The sequence below is a fragment of the Thermobia domestica genome, chromosome 7 (genome assembly GCF_964235325.1).
Source record: "Thermobia domestica chromosome 7, izTheDome1.hap1.1, whole genome shotgun sequence".
In the NCBI taxonomy this organism is placed as follows: Eukaryota; Metazoa; Arthropoda; class Insecta; order Zygentoma; family Lepismatidae; genus Thermobia; species Thermobia domestica.
This window is the reverse complement of record NC_137460.1, coordinates 223,571,995-223,598,566: the sequence shown is the minus strand read 5'-3', so window position 1 is coordinate 223,598,566 and position 26,572 is coordinate 223,571,995. Positions and strand designations below refer to the sequence as shown.

Below are 26,572 nucleotides of genomic sequence, written 5' to 3'. Positions count from 1 at the left end.
CTTATGCATGTTCTTTTCCAGTTGGTCGTTCAAGTTTGAAAGTGCCTCCTGCAAGCCCTTTCCTTTTTCTGCTATCAGTGCAATCATCAGCAAACCTTATTGTGCTAAAAACCTGACCATTTACTTTCACGCGTTTCTCGTTTTTATCAAAGAATCTTTCATAGCCTCTTGTATATAGACATTGAAGAGGGGAGGTGAAAGTCCACCTCCTTGCCTTACGCCTTCACTTATTCTTGCTTCCTTCTGATCTTCTATAACAGAAATGAACGGAAATAAATAAAATCGTAGTTAAGATTTAGAGCGGTGCATTTTTGCGTTCTTTTCAACGTATTCATTCATTTCTTCATTGCATGTATGGAGAAAATGATACAGTGAAATTTGATTGATCTACTTTGGGACAGCCTAACGGTGAATATTTCAGTAGTCCAATTGTTATAAATACTGTTAGACTTAGTTTTCTAGGAGGAGGATAAATATGATATTATTAAGCGCTGCTGAAGTCATCAGTTCAATGCAGAATTTTGGACTATTGATTTACTAACAATTATTAGTAGATTTTTAGTTATTTTTATAATTTGTTATCCTTTATGCTTTCAGTTGGTTTATGTATATTATTATTGTATAATGATCTTAACTGCATTGAACTGATTAAGTAAATGCATAATAAATAAGTACATATTAATTTAGTTAGAAATTGCCACTGTCACCAAAAACAAAACAAAAAAAAAAAAGTAAAGTGTTTTAACAATATCTGTATATTTCTATAAGACTGATTATTCCGTTTTTCTTTCAGCCCATGACCCATTTTTCGCTCCTGGAACGCGGTCAGCATTCCGCACCCTGTTTGGTGATCCCCATTCCAAGGAGACATTGATGACAGTAAGTGTATATATGTTTCGGCTACTAATAGTGCTGTTATTCTTTCGCTCAAGTCGTACGTAAGAGCAGAATTACGTCCAACACTATTCACGTTGTTTCAACTCAATGGAAAGACCTGCGATTTACACTTGTGCTCTGCAGGTAGATGTCTGTCTTAAGCAGTGCAGTGATCGCTGGAAAACAATCATGTTTTCGATTCTAAGCTTAGTGCTTTCAGATAGGAAGAGGAAGTAAACCTTCAATTTATTCTTTAAGAAAAGAGGAAAACAAGCGAAAGAATTTGTACAAAGTGTGTTGCCTGTCCCTTGCAACTTATATTGAATTTACGTATGAAAATATTTATATTTTACACAGTGGAGTCATTCAAATCATTTACAAGCAGTTCTTTCATTGTAGGGTTAGAGAATGAGAATGATATATTGCTCTCTCTATGAAGTAAACATTACACAATATCCTTTATTCTTGTATGGAAATTAAGCAGTAGATGTTCCAAAATAATTGTTTTGAGATGTGAAAAGCTTAATAAATATCTTATTCTGTTTTTTTCGTGAAATAAATTTGATATACACTCGATCAGCTGTAATTGTGGAGGCAAATATATCTGAATGAGAGCTTTCGAAATGTGTCTAAATATCTTCCAGGTAGTGTTGGACGTCTCTCTCTCTCTCTCTCTCTCTCTCTCTCACTCTAAAGAATACTTTCTTTCACTTCTATACAATGCCAGTCAACGTTTTATTGTCCTATGCTCAGTGCTTGCTCGTAGTACTTCATACGATTGCCATATCCTTGAAAGGCATGAAACAGTAATGTAATTGATTGCACTGCACCTACTTAGTCAGATTTTCCTTTCATATGTAGTTGGCAAACTAATGGGAACACATTAACAAAATGCAACTTAGTCGCAGAATTGGGGCATATAATTCGATGACTAGTAAACCATTTTTTATTCAGTGCTACACTCAGTTGTGTTTACCCCAGAACTAATCATAGATGTTCAATAATGTACAATTTGGGGAATTGAGCGGGCGAGGGAAGGCGTTGAAATTTATTTTGATATTCGTCAAACCACACCTAAAGGGGTCTAGTTTGCATGTTGGCGTATTGTTATCATGAAAGAGTGCATAATTGCCAAGAACCATAGGATGCACCTGGCAATCTATAATTCCACATACTGTTAGTTATTTCGCGTTTGAGAGCACTAATAGGACCAAGGGAATGCAATTCACCGACCCACAGCAGCACAGAGCCGCCGTTATATTTAACGGTTGAAAGTAGACAATCCAGAGTATATACCTCTTCGGGCGTCTCGCGACCTCTTGTATATCAATCCGGTCTCTGTTGCTCGAAACAAGAAGGAAGGTAACTCATCAGATTATGTTATTCTTCCAATCATCGACGGTACATGTAATGTATTTTCTGGCGTAATCTTTTTCACTACCGCGCTGATGGAGATAAGAAGGTCTTGAAATTATAGCTCAACGGTGAATGTTCGAGTTATGTAGGTCATGTCCGAATGTAAATGTGGCAACAGGTAGTTCCAGATACAGGTTGAATTCTACGGTTAATTATCCTTCAGTTCTTTATGACAATCATTCTTCGGTAACTCCTTCCCCTTCCTCACCTAGACTATTTCTCTTCTCTGACGATTTCTTACTACGGGTTCTGTACGCCATCACCTTGAGCGCCTGTTTAATTCAAATTAAATGAACTTCCAAAGCATTTTGTTTCAGTTTGTAACTTCAATTTGTTAAAAGCTTCGGCGCATTCCGTGTGGTTGTTGGTTTTCAGACATACGTTTGCTAAGACCTGTGCAGTGATTTCTTTTCTTATCTTTCATTTTGTCCTTTTTGGATCAAAAGATCCAATATATTTCAATCAAACACTTTCTTGTGCACCTTATATCTGGAGAACTACATATAGTGTAGCCAAAGTCAAACTATCACTTAACTCAGTATGATGTGCTTATTCCATGAAAAGTGAGAAAACTCGATTTAGGGGCCGTTCAAACATTTTGTGGCCCCTGATCCAAAAATTAATTATTGGCCAAGATCGTAATCTTTTGTTGCATTTTTTTTTTTTTTTTTTTTTGATCTTTCCTAAAATTGTTTCTTGTTTTACTCCGTTTTTTCCCACTTAACGTGGGGTCTATATTTTTTATTGTTCTCTTTCATCTTGCTCTTTCTCAAATATCGTTCTCTATTAACTCCTTTTCTTCTAAGTTCATGGTCGTGCAATTCTATTCATTTTCTGTTTGGTCTTCCTTTTTTGCGTTCTACTTCCATCTTCCTCACTCTTGCTGACATAATCATCATTTCTTCTCATAACACGATCACATCACTGTAATCTTCTCTCTTGGACTTTTTGCGACGTCTCACTTTCTTTAACGCTGCATCTTATTCTTTCGTTTTTGATCTTATTACATCTGCTAACACTACACATCCATCTGAGCATTTTCATTTAGACCACATCTAGTTTCTTTTTCGCCTTCTTGATTCCCCAAGTTTTTGCTTCGTACAGTACGATAAGATGGCACGTTTCACTACGACCTTTACAGCCTCTTCTTTTCACTTTGACCTTATCCTTATGTCACGGAGAATACCTGAGATCACCTTCCAGTTCATCCATCCCACGTTAGTTCTGTGCTCTGTTTCCACATCCAGACTTCATCTTTACTCTGAAGGGAACCTAGGTATTTAAATTCGTTTTATATCGTCTGTAATTGCTTATGTCCCTGCTTATACAAGGAAGAATCAAAAAAGAAAGGTCAATATTGTATTAATCCCTGAGCGTAAAGAACGTCAAATATGAAACAGTAGTATGTTAAGCATATAGTAGCACATATTCGCCCCTGGGATCCAAATATTTATTCCAGTGTGAGATCAAATCGTCCATCCTGGTTGAAAAAAAAAAATCTTGTTCCAAACTTACACCCGTGTAAGGGACCGCGGTGGCTTAGCGGTAGCTCTGGTGCATGGGGTCCTTGGTTCGATCCCAGCTCGCTCCAAGTGAACTTTGTGGTGGACAAACATCGTGTGCATGAGTTTTCTCAGGATTCTCCCACTTCCTTTCATAGCCTAGCCGGCATAACCGTGGGACGTAAAAGTTAAAGATTTCATTTCATTTCATTTCATTTTGTTCCAAACTTGTGGAGCCAGGTAACGGTAGCCTCTTTACTATAAGCCGAGTTGGACATGCACAATACTGCTCACAGAACTATACGAAATGTTAAGTAGATCTGCAAGTTACCTGACTTCTGTCCTCACGAATCGTATCTACGTGACAAACAGACCTTTCATTTGTTGCTGTCGATAGTCCTCCATTTCTTTGCTCATCCGACACATCAGTTCTGCCGCTGGTAAACGCGTTATTACACCACACGTACACTTGCTTATAAGCAGTCACGTTTTTTTCCATAAACTTCTACCAGTTTTTGATGAATATCTATGTTTCTTCTCCGTGGGACACAGGAATCAAATGACATTATGTACCTCTGTTTTTGTGTTATATTCCAGTTGCTGCGTCATGTCTCGACTGGCGTAATCAACGGAAAAGTGCCTCGCACTCTAATGGCTGTTAAACCTATTACACCTCGACCTACACCATACAAAAATCATAATTACACACGTGGAACAGTGAATTGTACAGTTAAATTCTCCGTACTTCGTGATTCTCCTGTGTCTTTCAAGTCATTTAATAACTTGGGTAATCCATATGATTCTTTGGATACTTAGATAAGATTAAGTACCAGCACATTATTTACGACCATACTAGTTTAGTTTAATGAATTAAGTATCCCACATTTAGTGGTTAAGCATGGGGTAAGAACAAGTTTTAATATTAATATATACATATTTCGTTTCTAGATGTGTGATCTTCTTCCAATTTACATGAGGTTTGGTGGCTCGTTATGCAATACATTGAAACTATGGCTTGATGCTTACCCAGTTGAGAATCACGAATTTGAATGGAAGCCACCTGCTTCGTGGACAGACCCTGATAATACTGAAGTTCCAAACTATTTTGAAGAGTTTCTTAAACAGCAGTGGGGTGAAAAGCTCTTGGAAATGTTGAACCTTAAAATGGATGACATACATTGGTGGAATAAACCTTTAAAGGTAAGGTCTTCAAATGTTATTTTTCCCTGTCCGTTGGCATTCATTTTCAATTACCATCAGAGAGCGATCTAAGTAATGGTGACCTCGGACATCTAGAAATCTTTATTTAGTTCTTGATTACTGCTGTTTTATTGTAAATTTACTGAATAAGTATACGTATAGTATGTACCTTTTGTTTAGAATTAAGAAGTAATCATTTGAAAGTGATATATATATTGTGAAATTTATGTGTATAATTATATATAATCTTAAATATAAAGAATATTATTTTACTGAAGTTTCAATAATAGTAATAATAATTATATAGGATATATGTGCAAGTTGCATACTCTACAGACGATAAATTACCATGTTCATATAATAATGACATTAACAGTGGTCGTAACTGAAATTGTTTCAAGTAGAATATAAAAGATGGTTTCGTTACTGTTAACAACATCAAGACATGATGCGAATGGTCATGTTCTGAAAAGTTTTTGCTATAAAAAATATCACAAAAAGTGAGAAAAATCAAATCACGAATAAGCGAACTTTGATAATATATTCAATTTTATATATATCGTTAGCGTCCGGGTAGAATCACTAACTCCAAAAACGTACGAATGGAGTTGGGTACTTCTTCCAGTACGGTAACGATATACAAGGTGAAATATACGACATTCTAACATTGTGAGACTAGATGTAGCAGGTGAAATTGTGCTGCTAAGCGTGGTTGTTCTTAGCATAACAATGCCATCTGCTACATCTAGCCTGATAATGTTTGAACGTCGTGTGTTTCACCTTGTGTATCGTTATCGTACTGCAAGAAGTACCTAACTCCGTTCGTATGTTTTTGGAGTTAGTAACTTCTGCCTGAACGCCGACAATATATATATATTCGTGCGATTAAGTTAATTTTCATACATATTCGCTCAAATTTTAAATTATTATATTCCAACCATAGTATTGACGTTGAAAAATTTATTTTCATAACTAAAGAACTAAGGTAAATAATATGTGATGGGAGGAAGTCAGTCACATAGTTATATATTGAGATATAAGCAACGTACTGGGTGTAAACTAAGATAAATTATATGAAATCATGTCTGAATAATAGTTGCGGAAATTCAAGAACTGTTTGGGAAGTATTTTATGTAAAGTTGTTCCAGATACATGAGAAGAAATTTGATGTGACACTCGCTTGTTGGTGTGAGTTTTAGCAAAGAACCGCACATTTCTTATTATTGAGTGTATGCTGCGTGCAGAGATAGAAAGTAAGACCCAACAAAGTAAAATAATACAATAAATAAGATAGATAAAATTTAAAGACGAAATCGTAAATCAGTGAACGTAGAACATTGAAATAGTTTACAATGGTACACAAACGAGCTTGTAACTCTGCATTGTGTGGACAGGCCATTTTAGGTTTAGAGTTTCCGTGTGACTGAGCGGTTAACGTTCTCGTCCTTGGTAGCGGGATTCCTGGTTCGGTGCCCAACGCTAACACATATACGCTAACTTATGTCTTATATTTATGTTTCAAAAAAGGGTGTTACGCTCCAATAAACCAATCAAACGAAATTGTTTGAGATTTAAAAATATCTTCATAGAACTTGCAGTGTATATATACAGGGTGTTTCAAAAATCTCTTACCACCCCTTTTAAAATCCGTACGGATATATTTATATTGAACTTGATGTAGGAAAATGTACGATAGGACTAGGGACAAACCTTTCGGATGATGATTCGCGGACGGCCTCCATCTTGAATTTCATTTTTTTTTTTAATTTAAAATAATAGGTGTCATGTGATACATGACCTTAGGCTAGAATTTGCTCAGGATGTCAAATCCAAAATCAGATTTCATGTATATTTGGTAAGAAGTTATCGACAACGACAATTGATATTTACCTGTCAACACAACGTGCTCTATGCTGGGCAATGCACGTGTACAGACGCCTCTCCCAATTGCTATGAGTACGGAGCAGGGTAACTGGGGAAATCTGCTCACAGGTAGTCATGATACGTTGCTCAAGATGACGAAGATCACAAATTTTCATACCATAACCATAGCCTTAATGTGTCCTCCAAAGGTAGAAGTGCATTGGAGTGAGGTCTGGTAATCGGGCAGGCCATTCACCTTGTAAACGTCGATCAATCCATGCCCCAGGCTTTAGCACGACGCCATTTGTGCCACGAACATATAACATTCGCCATAATGAACAGGACATAAGTTGAAAACTTCCCTGGACTCAACCCTTTCACTACCATTTTTTTTCGGAGTGAATTACATTAATATATGGTCATTTTAATTAAAGTTCTTGTCAAAAGTATAAAGAAATATTTCATTTTTCAACGTTGGGAGGTATGTGTCCCACTGGTATTTTTACGTAGGACCTATATATCCAAGTGGTAGTGAAATAAATGATCATCCTTTATTTTCAGTTATGATATATATTGTCAGAAGAACATCCGGATCGTATTTATGATTACACATTCGGTATATTTTACATTCGGTAGCTTATTCCAAATAACAAGCTCTTTATTAGTACATGCAACCAGTGCTTTATCAATAGCACCTTGGTTCATCACTTTGATCGGTTTCATTATCCCCACTTTCATTTCCACTACCGTCTATTTGATAATCTTCATCAGCTATGGAATTATCACTTACACAGTCAACGTCAGAGTCCTCAAGACATCTGCGAATTTCATCTGCATTGTACTTGCGTTTACGACTTCGTACATCACTGACTTCTGAATTTTTTTTTTTTTTTCTTGGCGAGCGAAAAATCATTTTGTGAGTACCTATGTTTTTAAATTTGAGATGAGGGAGTAAGGCATGTACCGAATTAAATGTGCCATTTTTAAATTGATGTAGCACCTTTGTTACGCATTGTACAAGTTTATGTTTTACCTGTATTGACAGCACATACATTAACTTAGAAATTGATATACTTTTCATTGTTTTATGTTGAAGGGTACAGATACAGCAATGAATGAAAGAGATCCCCGTCAACGAGTCGTCGACAAATGGCTCCAAAATCCTTGTCGCCCGTGGAGTTTGATTGCGAAGGACTTGAAAATGCCGCACTGAACTGTCCAAACCATACTGACACAGTACATTACGACTCAGTCGATCGAACGACAACCACACAATCGAAATCCTTACGGCCCACGTGACCCTCGACTTCACAAAAGGGTCGTGAGTGCCATAAAGAAGAATCCTAGTGCTTCGGTCAGGAATGTTTCCAGGAAGTGCAACACAAACGTCAGCATAATGCAGAGATCGATGCAACGCGAAAGTATGAGGACATACAAAAAACAGAAGGTGCCAAGAGTTTCAGAAAATCAGCGCACCGTCGTCACATCACGTGCTCTCAAACTCTATGACTACCTCGGACGCGAAAATCGCCACATCATTATGGACGACGAAACCTACGTCAAGGCCGACTTTTCAGCGCTTCCTGGCCAACAATTCTATACTGTCTCACCTGGACAGCATATCCCACGATCCGAAACAACAGTCGCAGTGGGGAAATTCGACGAGAAATATCTTGTGTGGCAGGCGATCTGCGAGTGCCGAGAAAGGAGTTCGGTTTTTGTCACGAAGGGTACGGTGAACGCACAGGTCTATGTCCAAGAGTGCTTACAGAAGCGACTGCTGTCACTAATTCGAAAGCACGATGTCCCCACTATATTCTGGCCTGATCTCGTCCCAATCCACTGCGCCAAAGTGACGATAAAATTCATGAAGAACAACGGAATCGAATTTGTCAAAAAGACATGAACCCACCTAATGTCCCGCAGTGCCGGCCTATCGAGCGTTATTGGACGCGAGTGAAAGGCGTTTTGAGGAAGACAGGTGAGGCTACGAAAACCATTCAGGAGTTTTAGTGAAAGTGGATTGCTGCTGCCAGGACGATCAAGAAAGTGTGTGTCGAAATCCTCATGAAGGGAATCCGCAAGAAGCTGCACCATGAATACAATCCATTAACTCTTTGCATTGTTTCTTTGAGCATACTTTAAGTCAATGTACTTGCTCTCAATAAATGTGAAACAGAAACTTGTACAATGCGTAATAAAGGTACTATATCAATTTAAAAATGGCAGATTTAATTCGATACATGCCTTAAAGGTATATAATATACCTTTATTCATCAGTTTCAGAGCATATACGTTTAGGGAAGAGACTTCAACTCCCAGCCATCAGAGGGTTACGCCCTCTCTTTGGTTTTCACAGCCACTGGGATAAATAAGTTCCACGTAAAAATAGCAGTGGGATGCAACTGTTCAGGATTAAAACAGTAGCTACAAACGTGTTATGTCCCTCGCAAGTGCATGATTTATGTAAAAATTAAATAGTTTGAAAACATTCAAATGAAAAAATCACTAAAAATACATAAAATAAAACGAGACAGTTACCACATTGAATAATCAACAGCGGCGTTCTAGTGAGCAGAGGGTTAACAATGAAACTTCACAACAATGCGACCTACAAGTGTAATCTATAATTATAAGAATTCTGTAAACCATTAGCAGGCTTTCCTTTACTAGTGGGACATTGATACATAGCAATAACATGCTGTAAATTACCACTGGTTCTCTGAATACCTATCGTGGGACACATACATCTCCATGGTAGTTAAAAGATTAATCCCCGACATGACCATAATTGTACATCTGTGGCCCATTTTGAAAACACAAATCCGACGATGATTTCCGCCATCATTATCTCTCACAGTACTAAATAATGCACTGCACACGAAAAGATATAACAATCAACTTGTTACCATTTACGATTTCTATGACTTCACATCGCATTAGAGTTACTGTGAAGGCGAAAGGTGGCCCAACACTATATTAGTCTAGTAAGTTGCACTTTATTTTATTTTTAAAGGTATTTCTATTTTTTAGGTATAAATCCCAAGCTTAAAAAAAGCAAAACTAATATAGGAATTCTACAAGTATTTTAATTGCTTAGGATTTAATTCATTAAGTTCAGTTATTTTATTTGGAGTCTTGATGAGTAATATATAGATTTCGAACCACAGCATATGTCCACATATGTGTAGTTGTACTGTGAAATTCATTGTTAAGTCATTAGCAGAAGTGATACTCATTTCATACATGTTGTGGTCCCGCGTAGCGTAGTCGCTAACGCTCTCGCCTTTGGTACGAGCGGTCCCGGGTTCGATTCCCGATTGGGGCACTCGGTCGAAAAAGTGTAAAACGCTTTTTCAGGCCAACCACCCTGAATGAGACTTTCCTTTGTTTTTCTGATTCACACCAGGCAAATGTCGGGGTGGTACCTAACTTATAGGTCCCAGGCCGCTTCCTTCCTTTCCCCATCCTTTATTCCTTCCTTTTCCCCGGATTGTGTGCTCACCGAGGAACGTCATCCCTCAAAACGTGAAAGGCTAAATGGCCTTAGATGCCCAGAAATCTAAATCCTAAATCATTTCATACATGTTATGTATTAACTACCCAATCAATTGACCGGTTTGAGTACGGTATTTAGTAACTCATGCAAAACTACACTTTCTTTGCATCACAGAAAACATTATTCAAATTGGCCTGTTCGCTAAATTGAAAATTATTGGGAAACTAACATGTATGAGGTGAGTTTACACTTTGCTGTAAGTGTATCAACGAAATCAAATTATCAGTAGGAGTCTTAACGTATATTAGGCTTAGAATTAAATCTCTGTTTGACAATAATACGAACTCGTAACTTAACTTCGTTTTAATACGTAGCGAAATACAAAAATAGTGGGTTTATTTATCATAGCATAGAGACTCTTATTAATGTTAGGGGGGCGCGGTGGCTCAGTGGTAGAGCGTTCACCTCTGGTGCTTGGGGTCCCGGGTTCGATCCCAGCCCCCGCCAAGTGAACTTTGTGGTGGACAAACACCGTGCTCGTGGGTTTTCTCGGGGTTCTCCCGTTTCCTCCCACTTTCTTCATTCCACCATTTCACTCATTTCTCATAATCACCGTCTCCTTTAGCCTAACCGGCATAACTGTGGGACGTAAAACTCAAAGATTTCATTTCATTTCATTTCTTATTAATGTTACTGATGCCAGCAGAAAAGGTTCCTTACCTTGTGAATAAAATACTTGTGAGATTTATTATCAGAGTAGCTGAAATATCTATTATTGAACAACGAGAGAAAAAAATATTGGTCATTTTGGATTATCTTTACATGTCTCGGTACTCCCCCCCCCCCCCCAAGGTTACCTCCGGCCCGCATACAATGGTAACTGAATTTGAAAGTCATCGCTAATGGAAGTTTCACCATTGATCTCAGCGACCGCGCAAACTATGAATTCGACACTAATATCGGTCATTTTCTACTACTTTTACATGTCCCGGTACCTCCCCCCTTCCCCCCGAGACGTCCGCTGGTTCGAATTAAAAAAAAAAAAAATGCTTCATCTTGGTCTGGGGCCTGGACCAAGTTTCCCGTGACCAAAATTTGGTAACTCTCGGTCCACTCATCTGGTCCCCAGGCTGCACACAGACACACACACACAAACTCTTTATTTTTTATTTTTATTACATTGATCTACAGTTTTGAATATCCCATGATCCACAATCTGCCCATTTGACGCATACGTGCAGTGACATCTTGTCTCTGACCAGAGGGATGAAATCACTGTACAATCACTGTACATCATTTGATCAGTTGATTTTAACATTCGAGAGGAAAGAGCGTGATGTGATTTCAAGGGTAACAGTAAACGACTGATTTCTGGAAAGAAGATACGACCACCGCATGAATTTACAGGTGCTTGATGGCTGTGTGGAGAATAAAGATGGTCACAACTGAGAAGAAAAAGGAAACAACAGTGTCATCAGCCTCAACAAAATTTACATTCTTTACAACATATGAATCAGGGTTTCGAAAATGTAGGTGGTAACATCGTCATATTCATCCTGTAGCGCATTGTGCTTTAGTGCCTTAAGAGAACGAAGATCTCTGCCTGGTGGGTTGCAAAAGCCATTATTGCATGACAAAAACAAAAGCATACATTGACGAATGGCGATCTGCTCACGAATAGGATCCAGTGAGCTTCATGTCGAAGCTAGTGACCAATCACGATACAAAACTGTATTGCCATAAACAGGAAATCCAAGCCCAATGAATATAGTGGGGGCATAAACACAACCCCTCACTAGTGTGAGATTGAGACTTCTATTAACATCATCGTATATGTAGCGACACAGCGAAGATTATGTTGTGCAATTCAAAAGAAGCACCCTGATAAAGAAGAAAGGTCTTGTTTTTGCAACAATTAAACGCACTTTTTCACACTAATCGCGAAACTAGCATCGATATTGGCGAGGTGGAGTTGTAGGTGCTCCCACAACTATTGCACTTCTCCAACGAGGCCTTCGCCTGAGTATCATCAGTTCAGGTCCAGTCTGGAGGTACCCCTTGCGCAGACATAATTTCATAAACTTTGTATAGTTAGTTTCATGTAACTGATCAGTAATAGATGCTACACATACCGATAAATAGTTTCGAGAGTACCTGGAATGACTACTCCGGCAAATGTGCATAGATAAAGAAACTGAAATTACATAGAAAAGACGAATTTGCCCTCTGAATCGCAAGTGATCTTTGTAGAAAATAAAGTGTAATTCAGTTTGATTTCGCCCTTGTATTTCATGTAATATTATGCATTTTTATTGTATCTAATTTTTCAGAATAAACCTGACGAAAGACGTAAAAAACATGTTGTAATATCGAAAACTGAAGTCGAGATTTCAGTGTGTGTAGGCGTTGGAAATAATGCGTCTGGCGACAGTCACGGATCTCCCGATGGGGTTCGCTTTTCGACTGCAAGTGAGAAGATCGAGTCGACGTTGGGGCTTATGCTGTCAAAAGCCATGTGGAGGTTATTGAACCAATACCCCATGCCAATAGAAGATAGTGTAAGATTTCATCCTCATACACAAGCAGTGCAAAGTATATGGGAAGAAATATTTGGACCTCCATTTGTTCTATCAATTGTTGATAAATTTTCTAAACTTCAGAAATTAATATCAGAAGGTAAGATAATTGTTGTAGGAAAGGAAAGCTTTAAGATTCAAGAGTCATTTTAGTTAAAATTAGCACTTATTAATATTTGGAGGATATAGTTCGTAGAACTTAGAAATAGGCGTACTATGAAGTAAAACAGTATCAGTTTTAAACTTATTGAAGAAGAGAAATACGTTGTGGGACTGTTACGTCATCACAACATGTTTACTGCTTAATTCTCCGTTGTAAAGGGTGATCAAGAAATTCTTATTGCTGGTTTTGTAGTTCTTTCTATGCGATTGTTGTAGGTGTCGTGTTCTTCAATTTTTAATTACATCATTTGTTTTATACTTACTTTGAAGAAGAAGACAGTGAAATGGTTCAAAATTTTGCTTAGAATGCATTTTAAGATGTTTTAGTTTGCAACATCACTCTTTGTTGACACAAACCCAAGTAACTGATTTTTTTGTTTGTTTGTTTTTGTTTTTGTATTTTTTCAAAATAATGCTCTGTCAGTATACCATGAAACAAGGTACAGTTTGCAGTTCTTTTTACTGGCCTACAGTCCAGCGCACGTTCCTTCGGTGTATGAGGTTTTGAGTTGTGTGCTCGGTGGGAGAGTATCAAATGCATTACAGTGGTTTAGGCCTTGCTTAAAAATGTAGGTCCTATTCTACAAGGATGCAAATACTGTAGAGTCCCGAAAAATCGGCCTAAGAGTGGCCGAGTTTGTGAATATGCCGGGTTATCGGGATTGGGGTTAAAAAAGAATAAGTACGAGTGTTTTCTCAGAAAATATAGTACTGTAACGGCCTAAACAGCCGTTAATTGTATGTATTGGTTGGTTCAGAATACAACAAAAAATAAACGGCCCAATTACTCTTAAACAAAGAAAAAGTACGTACTTTATGAAGGCATAAGGTCTTTACTATACATGTAAATGAAAATTAGAGAATACACACTGCGCAGTAATTTACCTGATAAGACAGACCTCAGAATAATACTTTATGAAGGCATAAAGCTTTCTATAATGAAAATTAAGGCATAAAGCTTTCTATAATGAAAATTAAGGCATAAAGATTTCTATAATGAAAATTAAGGCATAAAGCTTTCTATAATGAAAATTAAGGCATAAAGCTTTCTGTAATGAAAATTAAGGCATAAAGCTTTCTATAATGAAAATTAACTAGCCGACTTTGCAAAAACTAGCTACTACTTACCCTGCCAGCCAGGGTATGGCGAGTTATCCGGACTGCCGGGTTATCGAGAGCCGAGTTTTAGGAACTCTACTGGATAAATAAATCAGAGTACAGTTTTCAATAAACGCCACGATCTTTTGTATTAAACAATTCAAGAAACCATATCTGTAGCTAGAACCCCCGTTTGGTCTAGTGGCTAGCACGCTTGACTTCGGTTCGCATGGTCCCGGTGAGGGTAAAGTTGAACGACAAAAGTGGTTCGGATTTCATTATAGTCAGTAGGCCCACGTCTCCTTTCGCCTAGCAGGTTAAACTAAATCAAACCATATCCACAGCTTTAGCCGAAATTAAGTTATTGATAACAGGCAAGTTGTGCGATTATGTGGTATCTACTGATTATAACATAAAGTTGTATCTGTAATATTGACAGCTCCTTCGTGGCTAAGCGGTTAGCGTAGGCGTGGGAGACCCAGGTTCGATTCCCGGCGGGAGCTCATGGGGTAGGTCCCGTCTCATATAGCCTCGCTGCTGAAAGGGACGTTAAACTTAAAATCAACTCAACTGTATAATAATGACGGCGTGAACATAACTGTAAACTTTAACTTGTCCATAAAACAGCTAACTAGAAAACCTTAACTTTCCCAAAACGGTTTCCTGCAGGTACGGTTTTTTGTCTCGGAACGGTAGAATTTAGGTGTCTTAATTTGTTAGTGTTCTTTAGAACAGATTGACTTTCATGGTCAAAATGTGTGTGCAACATAATGGTGCCAAGTGGCCATCAGGATTCCATGTTCTGAAAGTATGAGCAACTGGTTTGCAAGGCTAGGCTACAAGTACAAGGCAACATTCAAGAGCCTAAACAGCCGGTTTGCACACGTTAACAAGTTGACACATCTTGTGAAACCCGCATAGGGGCATCAAGGCCTTAACTAGTTGCGGTGGTGAGACCCATACTGAGTATCGCAGTTTCACTTGAAACATAGTTTTTAGTCTCATGACAGTCAACCTGTTAACATACGCAGCACTAGCACTGTCTCAAGAGACCAACTCATACAGGACATAGGTATCCTGTAATCGTCACTGTACTGTAAAAGAGGAAATTACTCAAACGATATCAACATAAATGAATTGTGACTTCAAAAGAGTATTTAAGGACACTCGAAAAATTAACATGTGGGCATTCTTACGTATCAGTGTATAGAAAGAACCATTCTTGATGTTGGGGTTAGTACTTGGTGGAGTTGTCTTCTGTAGCACGTAGAACTTCCATCCTGCGTGGTATGGCGTCCAGTAAGTCATCAATGATATCCTGTGACGCATGATACCATTCGTTACAGAGTTCCTCAAGAGGCGGTTGTTTTGTTTTGGGTCTGTGTTGCCGACTGTGCAATTATAGCCGCAGGAGATGTTAAACATTTTCTGTACGATTCTTGTCTCGTGGAATCTTTACCCTCCGTCCATTAATCGTGTGGAGTCCTACGATAGTTAGCCTGTTTTAAAAAGAAGGGTAGGAATCCATCTTGCGATCTATTGTCTAGCATTGATGTGTTCATCGTATCAAGTAAATACTATTTTCCTAAATTCAGCATACGGGGAAATTGGGAATTTTACAAAAATACGAGTGTGTCGCGAAAAGGACTAGAAATATGCGGGAATTTCGTTCTGAAACGGGAATTATACAAGTAACTGTTGGCCCCTTGCATTAATTTAAATGTAAAATAAATAGTGCAAAAGAACAAACAGTAAGTACAAGTGTAACAGTAAGTCTTGGTCTTATGGGTGCATAAACAATAACTCAGTGATATGAAAACCATGTCATACAGAATTATTAATGTATTATTATATTATCTTTGTCAAAAATCTGGATATATTTATTCGGGAAAAAATCGTAAAATGTTTGGGAATTATGCGGGAATTTGAAAAATCATGATCGCTGGACATCCTGTAAATTGTATTCCATACCACAGGGTGTCTAGCAGTCGGGAAAATCGGGAAAGTCGGGAATTTGTCTTAAATTTAAAAAATGGTCGGGAATTCGGGGATTTGTCTGGAATTTGCGGAAAAAAGTCGGGAAAAATGGAATTAAATTCCACATGTTGGAAATGATGCTGACGCTTGTCGGAGCGACTTCGATAAACCTCGCGTTCCCAAATGCATCGCGATGTAGTACGTTTACATCGTATTTTTTTAAAAAGTGTTCCTAAATACATCGCGATCCATCTCAACCGTTTTTTTTATTTTCTACGTAGAAGTGGTCACGTGGTACGCGTTGCATCTCGTACACCGTGGATTTTCTGCGATTTATGTGAGGCGCGCGGTTTGTCTCCTGCTGTGGTGCTGGGGGAAGAAGAGTGGTGAGCGAGTGGTTGGCAACAGTGTTTGCTGACAGCAGAAAGGTTTTTGCGTTTCAAGAGTAACGGGTGGTTAATTGGGCGTTGCATCGTACTATGCGTATATAATATTTAGTATAAATTAAATGTTGGATTGTTTTTCACGTACAGGTAAGTTTATCTGGGGAATGATTTCGTAAATAATTCAACACTTTTTACCATCTATTACAAAAAAAAAAAAAAAAAAAAAAAAAAAAAAAACCTAAGCAAAGTTTTCCTAACGTTAGGTTAACGTTTATTTACGTAATCGTCGATTACGCCACGAATTAGCTCAGCACCGAACATATTCGCGTAGTTTTGCCATGATTTATCTTTTGTGTTTTCAGAGTCTGACGCACATCATGCAGTCAACGAATTTTCAAGTAAGGTGGAAAGATGAATTTCCCTGGGTAAAAGAAGGGAAGACGAAGTTAACTGCAGAATGTGTGTGGTGTCATGACACATTTTTGTTTGGCACCATGGGACGTACAGCCCTTACCAGTCATTCAAAGAGCAAGAAGCATCAAAACCTTGCAGCGACTCGACAGAAGACTTTCGCAATGACATATCATTTCCCAACAAAACCTAAAGAAATTTTAGATGTTCCTGCGTCTTCATTAAATGTAGATCAACCTGGCACCAGCACTGGTCCTGTTCCATGCTCATCCAGCGAAACATGCTCTCCCACTCGTAGGTCTACTTCGACCCTGGACAAATATAAACTAAAAGATAGAGTCACACAGGCGGAGATTTTGTGGTGTATAAACGAGGTGATGAATCACAACTCTTTACGCAGTGCTGAAAGTAGTGTTCTTCTTTTCACTAGGATGTTTCCAGACACTACAATTGCTAGCGAGATGAAATTGCACAAGGATAAAATGTCATATAGCATCGTGTACGGATTGTGTCCATACTTTCAACGTGAACTTAAATCCGTATTACAAGAGTGCGAACATTATGTCATTGGATTTGATGAAGTAAATAGTGTTGCGCAAAGAACTCAAATGGATGTAAGTGTTCGCTTCTGGGACGATAACACGAACAGAGTCAGAACACGGTATTTGAATTCTGTTTTTATGGATCATAGTACAGCTACAGATCTACTACAAGGTTTGCAGAATGTATTGCAATCGCTTGATCCGTTTTTGCAAGTTTCAGTGGATGGGCCAAATGTAAATTGGGCGCTTTTACGGCTAATGAAAGAGGAACGTTGTGCCTCCCTTGGTACAGACGCTCCACAGCTCCTTGAACTTGGCTCGTGTGGTCTTCACGTTGTTCACGGTGGTTTTAAGACTGGCATACAAAAAACTGGATGGGATTTGATTTCTTCTCTTAGAGCCTTGTATAACTTGTACGAAATGGTACCAGCAAGGCGTGCCCAGCATTCTGAAATAACAGGTCCGTCATTGTTTCCACTTCCATTTTGCCATATTCGTTGGGTAGAAAATGCGAAGGTAGCCAAGCGAAGCCAAGAAATATTACCGCATGTGAGAAAGTATGTTGAAACGGTTAAGGTAACAGACAAAGAACCCAACTGTAACAGTTTCAGAATAGTAGCTAGAAATTTGAACGACAAGTTGCTCTATGCAAAATTAGCGTTTTTCAAATCTCTTGCTGAGGACTGTGAGCCTTTCCTGACTGAATATAAGTCAGACACTCCTATGACTCCATTTTTGCATGGTAGCCTTACTCAGTTATTGAAAGTATTGTCTCGCTTCGTTAAAAAAGAAATAATGGCCAGGAAGAGTATCAGTGCTATTGATGTTATGGAGAAAAGTGAAAACTTATATATTAATTTAATTCGTATCAAGAAAATTGACCTTGGGTATGCAACTAGGTCAGCACTGAGGAGATGTACAGAAGTTAGTGAAAAGGAAATATGTTTCCGAAAGCAAGTACGTGAATGTTATCAACATTTAGTGTCCAAGCTGCGGGAGAGGTCCCCGCTAAAATATTCCCTTACAAAAGCGCTGACGTTTCTTAATCCCTTAACCGTTGGTCATTCACAGGAAGAAGCTGTTAAACAAATGAGAGCAACGTTCGAAATTTTAGTGCAGAGTGATATTGCCTCAGCGTCTGATGCAGAAAAGGCAGACAGAGAATACAATGCTCTAGTAGATCAGACACATGTGCGGGAGAAAATGGAGTCGTACAAAAGAAATGAACACAGACTTGATGACTTCTGGATGAGTGTGTTACCACCAAATGATGTATATCTGTGCAAAGTAGTAAAGATATGCCTAATTCTTTCCCACGGTAATGTAGCATTAGAAAGGGGTTTTTCGGTAAACAAGAAATTAGTAGTTGAAAATTTGTCAGAGGATTCTTTAGTAGCGCAGCGTGTAGTGTATGATGCTCTCAATGAGGCTGGTGGCATACAAGCCATTCCTATCCTAAAGCAGATGATTCTATCAATGAGAAACGCATACGCGAGATTCAAGGAAGCCGAAGAACACCGCAGAAAAGTGATGTCAGAAAAAAGATCGCAGGGCCGCTGAGAAAAGAAGAGCAGAACAGAGACGAAAGGAATTTGAAGCAAAGAAACAGTCAGTTGTCAGAACAGGTTGCTACCATAGAGGAGGAGATCAAAAAATTGCACGATTAGGTTGTTTCATTGTATATATGAAGAAGGAGACATTCTATGATCAGGTAAAAACTTGTACACTTTTTCATTACATTCAATCTTTCCTAATTTTACGAAAACATTTTTTTAGAATGAGTCGGGAAAAATTTGGAAATGATCGGGAAAAGTCTGGAAAAAGTCGGGAAATTGCTGAGAGAAATTTGCTAGACACCATGATACCATGACTCGCTCTGTATTTCGTCGTAGGATGATGGAATTGTGAATCTTGATCTGTCCACTTCCACATCTACTGTTGATTGCTGTCCGAGCACTGACAGAACCGGCTTTCATCGGAGAATGCAAAAGTGTTGTGGCTTGTTGCGCGTGGCGATGGCCCAATTGTCATTTGTGGTTTTATAAGCAGACAATTCTTTTTGGTGACACGTCGATACCTTCGTGCATTTTTGTGTAAACATAGATGGGCGATTCGTCCTGATTTATAAATTTCAGCTGCGACATCATTAATATACTTATTTGAAAGTGGTTGTTCCTTGCACTTTGGTTGACCGCATGTTTCAGGGGTAGCATTTCGACTCGATATTGTACCTACACTTTTCTTTCCGTCCCATTATAAATCCTATTAACACTTGCTAACGGTATTATAACACAGCAGTGATGGTACGCTGATTTGTCACACTTCCAAATACCAAATTGTGTGACAAGGTAAACTGGGTTAGTTTCTCGTAGCCACGCACGCACACCATGGGTCATTTGTTCTACCGTAAGTTCACAGCACGACCTACGTCATATTAATCGGCCGTTTGGATTCGTTTGGTGTGTATGAACATACTTATATCAGGGTATTGTATATTGAAATAAACTTAGTAAGGTAGAACGTCCCTTAATGTTAAATTTGTTCGAAGGAAAATTATAGGTATTAATTGTAGTTAGTGGGATTGTCTGTAGATGGGATTTGTAGACATAAGTGAAAGTTCATTTATTGTAGAGAGAACCCTAAATTGGTAACTATTAAGATCATTCTGCATTTAGTTAGGACTCAATTGATACATAATATAATAACATTGGAGTGAACCCTATTCATTTGCGAAGACTTGTAGGTTTTATATAAGAACTGAATATAGTATTAAATATGCGAGTCATAATAACAGTGGAATGAAAGATTTATCATTTTTAGCCTATTCAAAAGGATCGCATTTTGATCTCAGGACAGTTAAGCTTCTTACTGTTTGTTTTCTAACCTTACCAATGGAAGTAAACCGCTTTATTTTTGAAACAAAGCACTTGTTAGTTTACAATAAATTGTATGCAAATTGTGTAATTTGTGGGAAAATTTTGTCAAAAGAATATTTATCTGAGGAAATCCCACTTTGAATGTGGTCATCTCAAATAGTATTTTAGCATTTTATTGTTCCAGAAAATTCCTTCGTTCTTTCTTTTGAGTTTAACGTCTCTTTTCAGCACCGAGGCTGTATGAGACGTGGATGTACAGTTAAGGATGTTATCCGAACCGTCATAATGCATTCAATGGGTTCTCCCACGGGAAATCGAACCTAGGACTACGTGCACCAAAAGTTCGCGCGCTAGCCACTAGACCAGTGGAAAATAAAATCTTTTGATTTTGAGTTAAGTTTAACTTCCCTTTCAGTAGCGAGGCTATATGAAACGTGAACGTACAGCTTAACATGGGATCCAAACTACATGAGCTCCCGCCGGGAAGCAAGTAGAATGCTTGATTCACTATTATTATTAAACAATGTTTCATGCAATTAATGATCCGGCTTTGCCATAGTAAGTAATAGTGTAATCCTCCGCTTTTCATTGCCTTCCAAGTTCTATTCTTTATCCCTTTCCTTATGTCTTATTTCTTTAATTTCATGTTGTATATTTTTCAATTTTATATATGTAATTATGTTTGTCGTATTGCCTTGATTATTTGTAAACTGTGCATATGTTTTCTCTATCTCCACGTTATTTTTGTGTTATATAGTGATTTTCGTAACCGTAATTAACGCTATATGTATGACGTATTACAGAATAAATGAAATTAACATAAATTCAAATTAAAAGAAATGAAATGCCTGGTGGCTACACTACAAAGTTTTATGAAGTAACTAGGGAATAACAACGTATCGAATTATTTACTTGAATTAATCTTGGTACCGTAATTGCGGGCTACTTGGACCCTTAAGGGGCTACTTGGACCCATAGCAAAAATTCGTTTAAAGTTCCATATGCAATGCAATAATGAGTGAGTTCAGAGTTAGATCCGTTACATGGGATCACAATGTAGGCGTATACACATTGAAACTAGTTCTATGGTAGGCTACGATTGAGCAGCATCAGTGAGAAAGGTCGTTGACGAAAAGAGTGTATTTATTGACCGCCAAACTTTTATGTGTGGACACTATTTGCAAGGAAGTGGAACCAATGCTAAGTAAACACATAAGTAGTTACATATAGGTTAATGAAACTGACATGGTAAACTTTCTTATATACAGTAAGATGTGTGCGTAATTGCATTATGTATGAAGTGTGTACATATGACCTGAAAAACATGGATATTTTGTCCCACCGCATCTTTTGTTATCTTTATCCCACCCCATCCTTTGTTATCCTTATTAATGAGAAATAAAGGTCTGTTGTCACGTGTCACACAAGTAAGGACTTCATTATTTCCTTAAGGATACCGATACAAAATGGTACATCAATATAAAAGATTACCTGCAGGTCGAAAATATGCTGATTTTTCATAACAGCTTGAAGAATGTTTACCAGCAATTCAGTCGGGGAAAATGTCGCAAAAAGAAACAGAAGCTTACTTCAAGATAAGTCGTTCCACCATAGAAAGAAGATTAAAGAACAGGTCAAGGCAGAATCCGGGCCATCTGAAAGTGTTCACTGAAGAAGAAGAAGAATTAGCCTTCGCTAGTCATCTTGATAAAGTTTGTGATTTCGGATTCCTCGTTAATTAACTTGATTTCAGATTTATTGTGAAGTCCTATTTAGCCATGCATGGGAGAACTGTGATTGCTTTCTAAGACAATCTTCCCAGTCGAGATTGGGTGCAGTTATTTTAGAAACTGCACCTCCAGTCAACGACTAGATTCGCTGCTAATATAGATAGGGCTCGTGCAGCTGTAGAAGAAAACGTAATAAGGTATTACAGTCATTATATTTGATAGTACCTCTTAACATGTTCTCTTTGTGGTTTGCAGTAAATAAAAAGTGTTGTTCTTGGAACACCTACGTCCTACTTAGTCTCAGAGCAGATTTCAATGGTTTTCTGTAGGAAAATCTGGGGGTGGGTTCAAGTAGCCCGAACGTGAGTCTTACTAGGACCCATTCTTTACAATAATCGCCTGTGTTTTGTTTTCAATATATGTAACTAAAACTGTCCTCGATATGTACAACAAAACCTGCAGTTCCACTTAATATGGGTTATGAATTCGTGGATGAAAACAGGCCGAAAGAACGAATTTATTGCAAAATTGGGTCCAAGTAGCCCGCATCTACGGTATATGTCTGATATTTAGTAATTGGCGAAATTTTTAAAGAGTTTCCCATCTTCCTCAGCGGTTTTTTCGTAAAACATCAACAACAAATTTATCACATCACATGGCATCCATTATTAAGATATCAAAACAAAAAGTTACTTCTAGCAATAAAAATATGTACAAGTAACTTATTATTACCTGTAACAATAGCTGGTCATAAGTATCCACCAACTAAGACATAATTTTTCCATTTTTCGTATGAAACAATTTTTCAACATACTTCCGATAGTTGTTTTTGGTAAAGCACTAATTGGAATTCCTATACAGTAATTCATCCTTCCTAGGGCAAACGATTATATCATGAGAAAAATGGGTGAATGAAGGATTATTTTGTAGATAATTATGATGACCCAATAAGCTGTGGAAAATCAATTGAACGTAGCTCATTATTCACAAGAAAATATGGAATATCAAGAGAAGTTCCATGGTATCAATTTTGTGAAAATTTATTATTATTATTTTGAAGGAAAGAAAAACTATTAAAGTGCAACTTTTATTGTTGCTATTAGTGGTGTAAAGGCCGGAAATTTTGGGTAGAAAAAAAAAAGTTTTTTACCGTTTTTTTCTCGAGCTTGGAAAAAAACTGAAATATTGGGAAAAATTGAAATTTTCCAATATTTTACTACATTATGCTTTTAAAATGAAAACTATTATTTATATTTACTAGTTTACAGTATAGATAATTGAGTAGTATATGTTTCTTCTATTAGAATAGGCAAATTTTGTGGCAACAAATATATTTCTACCACTCCTTTAACGTTAGCACCGTGATAGAATGGAGTTATGACTACAAAAGATCTAAAATATAATCCTAGTTAGATTAATTAATATAGATGCATTTAAATAATCTTAAGTAATCTTATAAAGTTACCGTTTTATGGCAGGGAAGTGTTAAACAACAGGGCCAGAATCATTTTAGTTAATCCAGTATGTTAAAATCAAATATAGTATATATTTTATGGAGATACGTATTGTTCTTGTGCTGTGTAAAATTTCCGGAAATTTTGAACCCATTAGAAGAAGTTTTGTTTGGAAATATTGGCAAAACCCGGAAAATATAATTTAAGAACTATTTCTTCGCCTGATACTAATCTTATTTGCTGTAACGTGTCCCCAGCATATATATAACGTATTTCATTAGCAGGAAAAGTAAAAGCAACAGGTTTTAATTTTACTTTTTAGTTTCTGATTTCTGGCAAAATCCCTCTTTATTGTTTGTATATTTTTCGAACAGCTCAAAAAGAGAGATGATCTTATTTACATATACACACATGTGGCGGGCCGGCGGTATGCGTTTGCGTAGACCGGCACCCACACAAGAGAGTTTAGTAATTAACCAAAATACTCCTAATTGGTCACCAAAGTTTCTGCAAATTACCAATTATAACTCGAGCGGCAAAGTTATACTGATAAAGGAACTCAGCTAACAACCAATCTGAAGATCTTAGCTCTTACAAGGTAGCGATGGCCTCGGCCAAGACTTGAACTTCTAACTAGAGAACGGTGGAGTCGTTATCTCGACGAAAACTTTATAGTTACCAACCCCTGGGGATATCACTTGAAAGCAAAACTCAGAAGTAAAGTTCCTTGCAGTAAGCCTGCAGTTTATTGTTCCTAATGTTTACAAGTCCACGAGCTTGGGGCGCTAAGTGTGATTATGTGTTGGTATAAAAAGTGTAACTTACGTGACGGGTTCCAATCGTTACTCACTGCACAGAGGAACACAAAATAAAATAAAACTTCACTAGACTGGGAGGGCACGAGTCAGTCCTAGTAGAAGGTTAGGTGCAAAAGGTGTAACTATTTGATTTTTGTCTGTTTTAGGCCAGCTAGGCAATGAACCTAGAGTCTGTCAAAACAAACATCAAATAGAGGAGTGACAGAACTTCGACCGTCAACTTCCTAAGCTCGCCAGCAGTTTCTGGGCGCACAGGTCCCGGCTGGAGCTAGCTTTCAGAAGTAGATTGCCAAGTTTGAAGGAAGTAACTTTGACCGTCAGTTTCCTAAGCCGACCAGCAATTATGGGCAGACCCCTGGTTGTCGTCAAGCTTTCAGAAACAGAGTGCCAAGTTAGCCACTAGGATAAGGTATGGATGGAACCAAGAGAGTAGGTAGGCCTCCGGAGAAGCCGAGAGAGTAAGAGGCAGAATGACGGCTTGGACAACAAGGAACTTACTCGGAAATCCTGGGCTGAATCGTGCCTAAGACATTGCGGACTCCGTCTAGATAGCACGACTCTGAGGGGCCTCAGGAGAGGGACGTTGTCCGACGATCGAGCCAAAAACCTGAGTTTTTAAGGGCCTTGATCAGCTGTGCACACGGCACCAATTTACATCTCGTGTGCATGATTGTAACGCGTGCAGACATTGCACTCGGACCGTGAGGTCAGAGGTTGGACATGCGTGGTAGTCCACAAGTTCCCTGGGGAGGAACCCGAGAGTAGCCAGCAGCCTGAAAAGAAGGCTGATTGGTGTGCACACGACACTAAGGGCAAAGTCAGCTGAGAAAAGTGCTTCTCCGAGGGGCGGAGAGAAAAGCCATTGGAACACGTCATGATCCTAACACCAAGATTGGTTTACAATAGGTTGCCTGGGCAGCGCTAAATGAAAAGAGAAGATTATGTTGGTGCGCATGCGTGTATATGTACTCCGTGTTCTTGGATGTGTTATCCCCAAACTCTGGCAGAATAGTATACATCGAAATGTGCAAATATTCATACATTGAATCACTTAATATTCATATATTGAAGCACTTAAAATATATAATATAAATGGTTTTAAATAATAAAAAACAAAGATTTATATATGTTTGAACCAAGGATCTTCTTACAATAATTTATATGTAGACCCTTCTAAGATAACATATATAAACATCTGCAGTTTGAGGACAGAAAAATAATCTTCCTTTTTAGAAGCAAAAATGAAAAGATTTTTAAACATACAGATTATATAGACCGTTAAAAGTCTTCTACCACTAATAATAATAATAATAATAATAATAATAATATAACTAATACAAGAATACATATATGTCGGGCACAGAGCCAGACATCTCCCTTTACAGAGGGAATGTGGTTATCTACCAGACGGTTGACCTCGGAGGTCAAGAAGGGGGAGATTAGATGCTCAGACGGGAGAAAGTCTCGTTCTAACTAACAGAAAAAGAACAACACTCAACACGAATTTGTATTTTAAAAGAAGTAAATGAAATACGAATTCTGTTGCAGTTTTAAAAATGCAGAAAAAAAATAAATAAAAAAATAAATAAATAAAAATATTCGCAAAAAAGGAATTCACGAATCTGCATACACTACACACATGCACCGCACAAGTCTGTAAGTTTGAGCAGCGCCAAATATATTAAAGAATTTAACATGTAAAATTTCTTTCGTTACTGTTAAAGACTAACAGAATACCCGTTCTTCGCACGTTGAGAATACGTTTCATTTTGGGTATAAAGGGCACCAAAACTCACCAATGAACTTATGGACCCCCAAAACTATGAATTCGACACTAGTATCAGTCATTTTTATTTACTTTTACATGTCACTATCTCCTTTTAGGAGTAACTAATGGGGGCTGAATTTGGATATAAGCGGCATCGGAAATGTCACTATTCATTTCAACCACCCCGAAAACTATGGGTTCGATACTAATATCGGCCATTTTCGATCATTCTTATACATCTACCACTCCTCCTTCCCCCAAGTTGCGGTACTGAATTTGGATTTAAACAGCATGGGAAGTGTTAAATGTTCATCTCAGGACCCCAAAACCATGGATTTGGTACTAATATTGGTCATTTTTTAAAATATATTTCCCCTCTCCCCCGCCCCCAAGTTACGAGGATGAACTTTTATTAAAA

The 26,572-nt window shown here is 37.9% G+C and overlaps 1 protein-coding gene across 3 annotated transcripts in view; it reads left to right on the top strand.

The window, feature by feature from the left end:
• The window catches only part of LOC145690714 (uncharacterized), a 163,465-nt gene that overhangs the window by 42,332 nt on the left and 94,561 nt on the right, over positions 1-26,572 (top strand). For all 3 annotated transcript variants that reach the window (XM_081765882.1, XM_081765883.1, XM_081765885.1), the window contains exons 5-7: positions 794-879; positions 4,743-4,994; positions 12,687-13,032. In XM_081765882.1, coding sequence (XP_081622008.1) covers positions 794-879; positions 4,743-4,994; positions 12,687-13,032 — 684 coding nt within the window. The remainder of the gene's footprint in view (positions 1-793; positions 880-4,742; positions 4,995-12,686; positions 13,033-26,572) is intronic.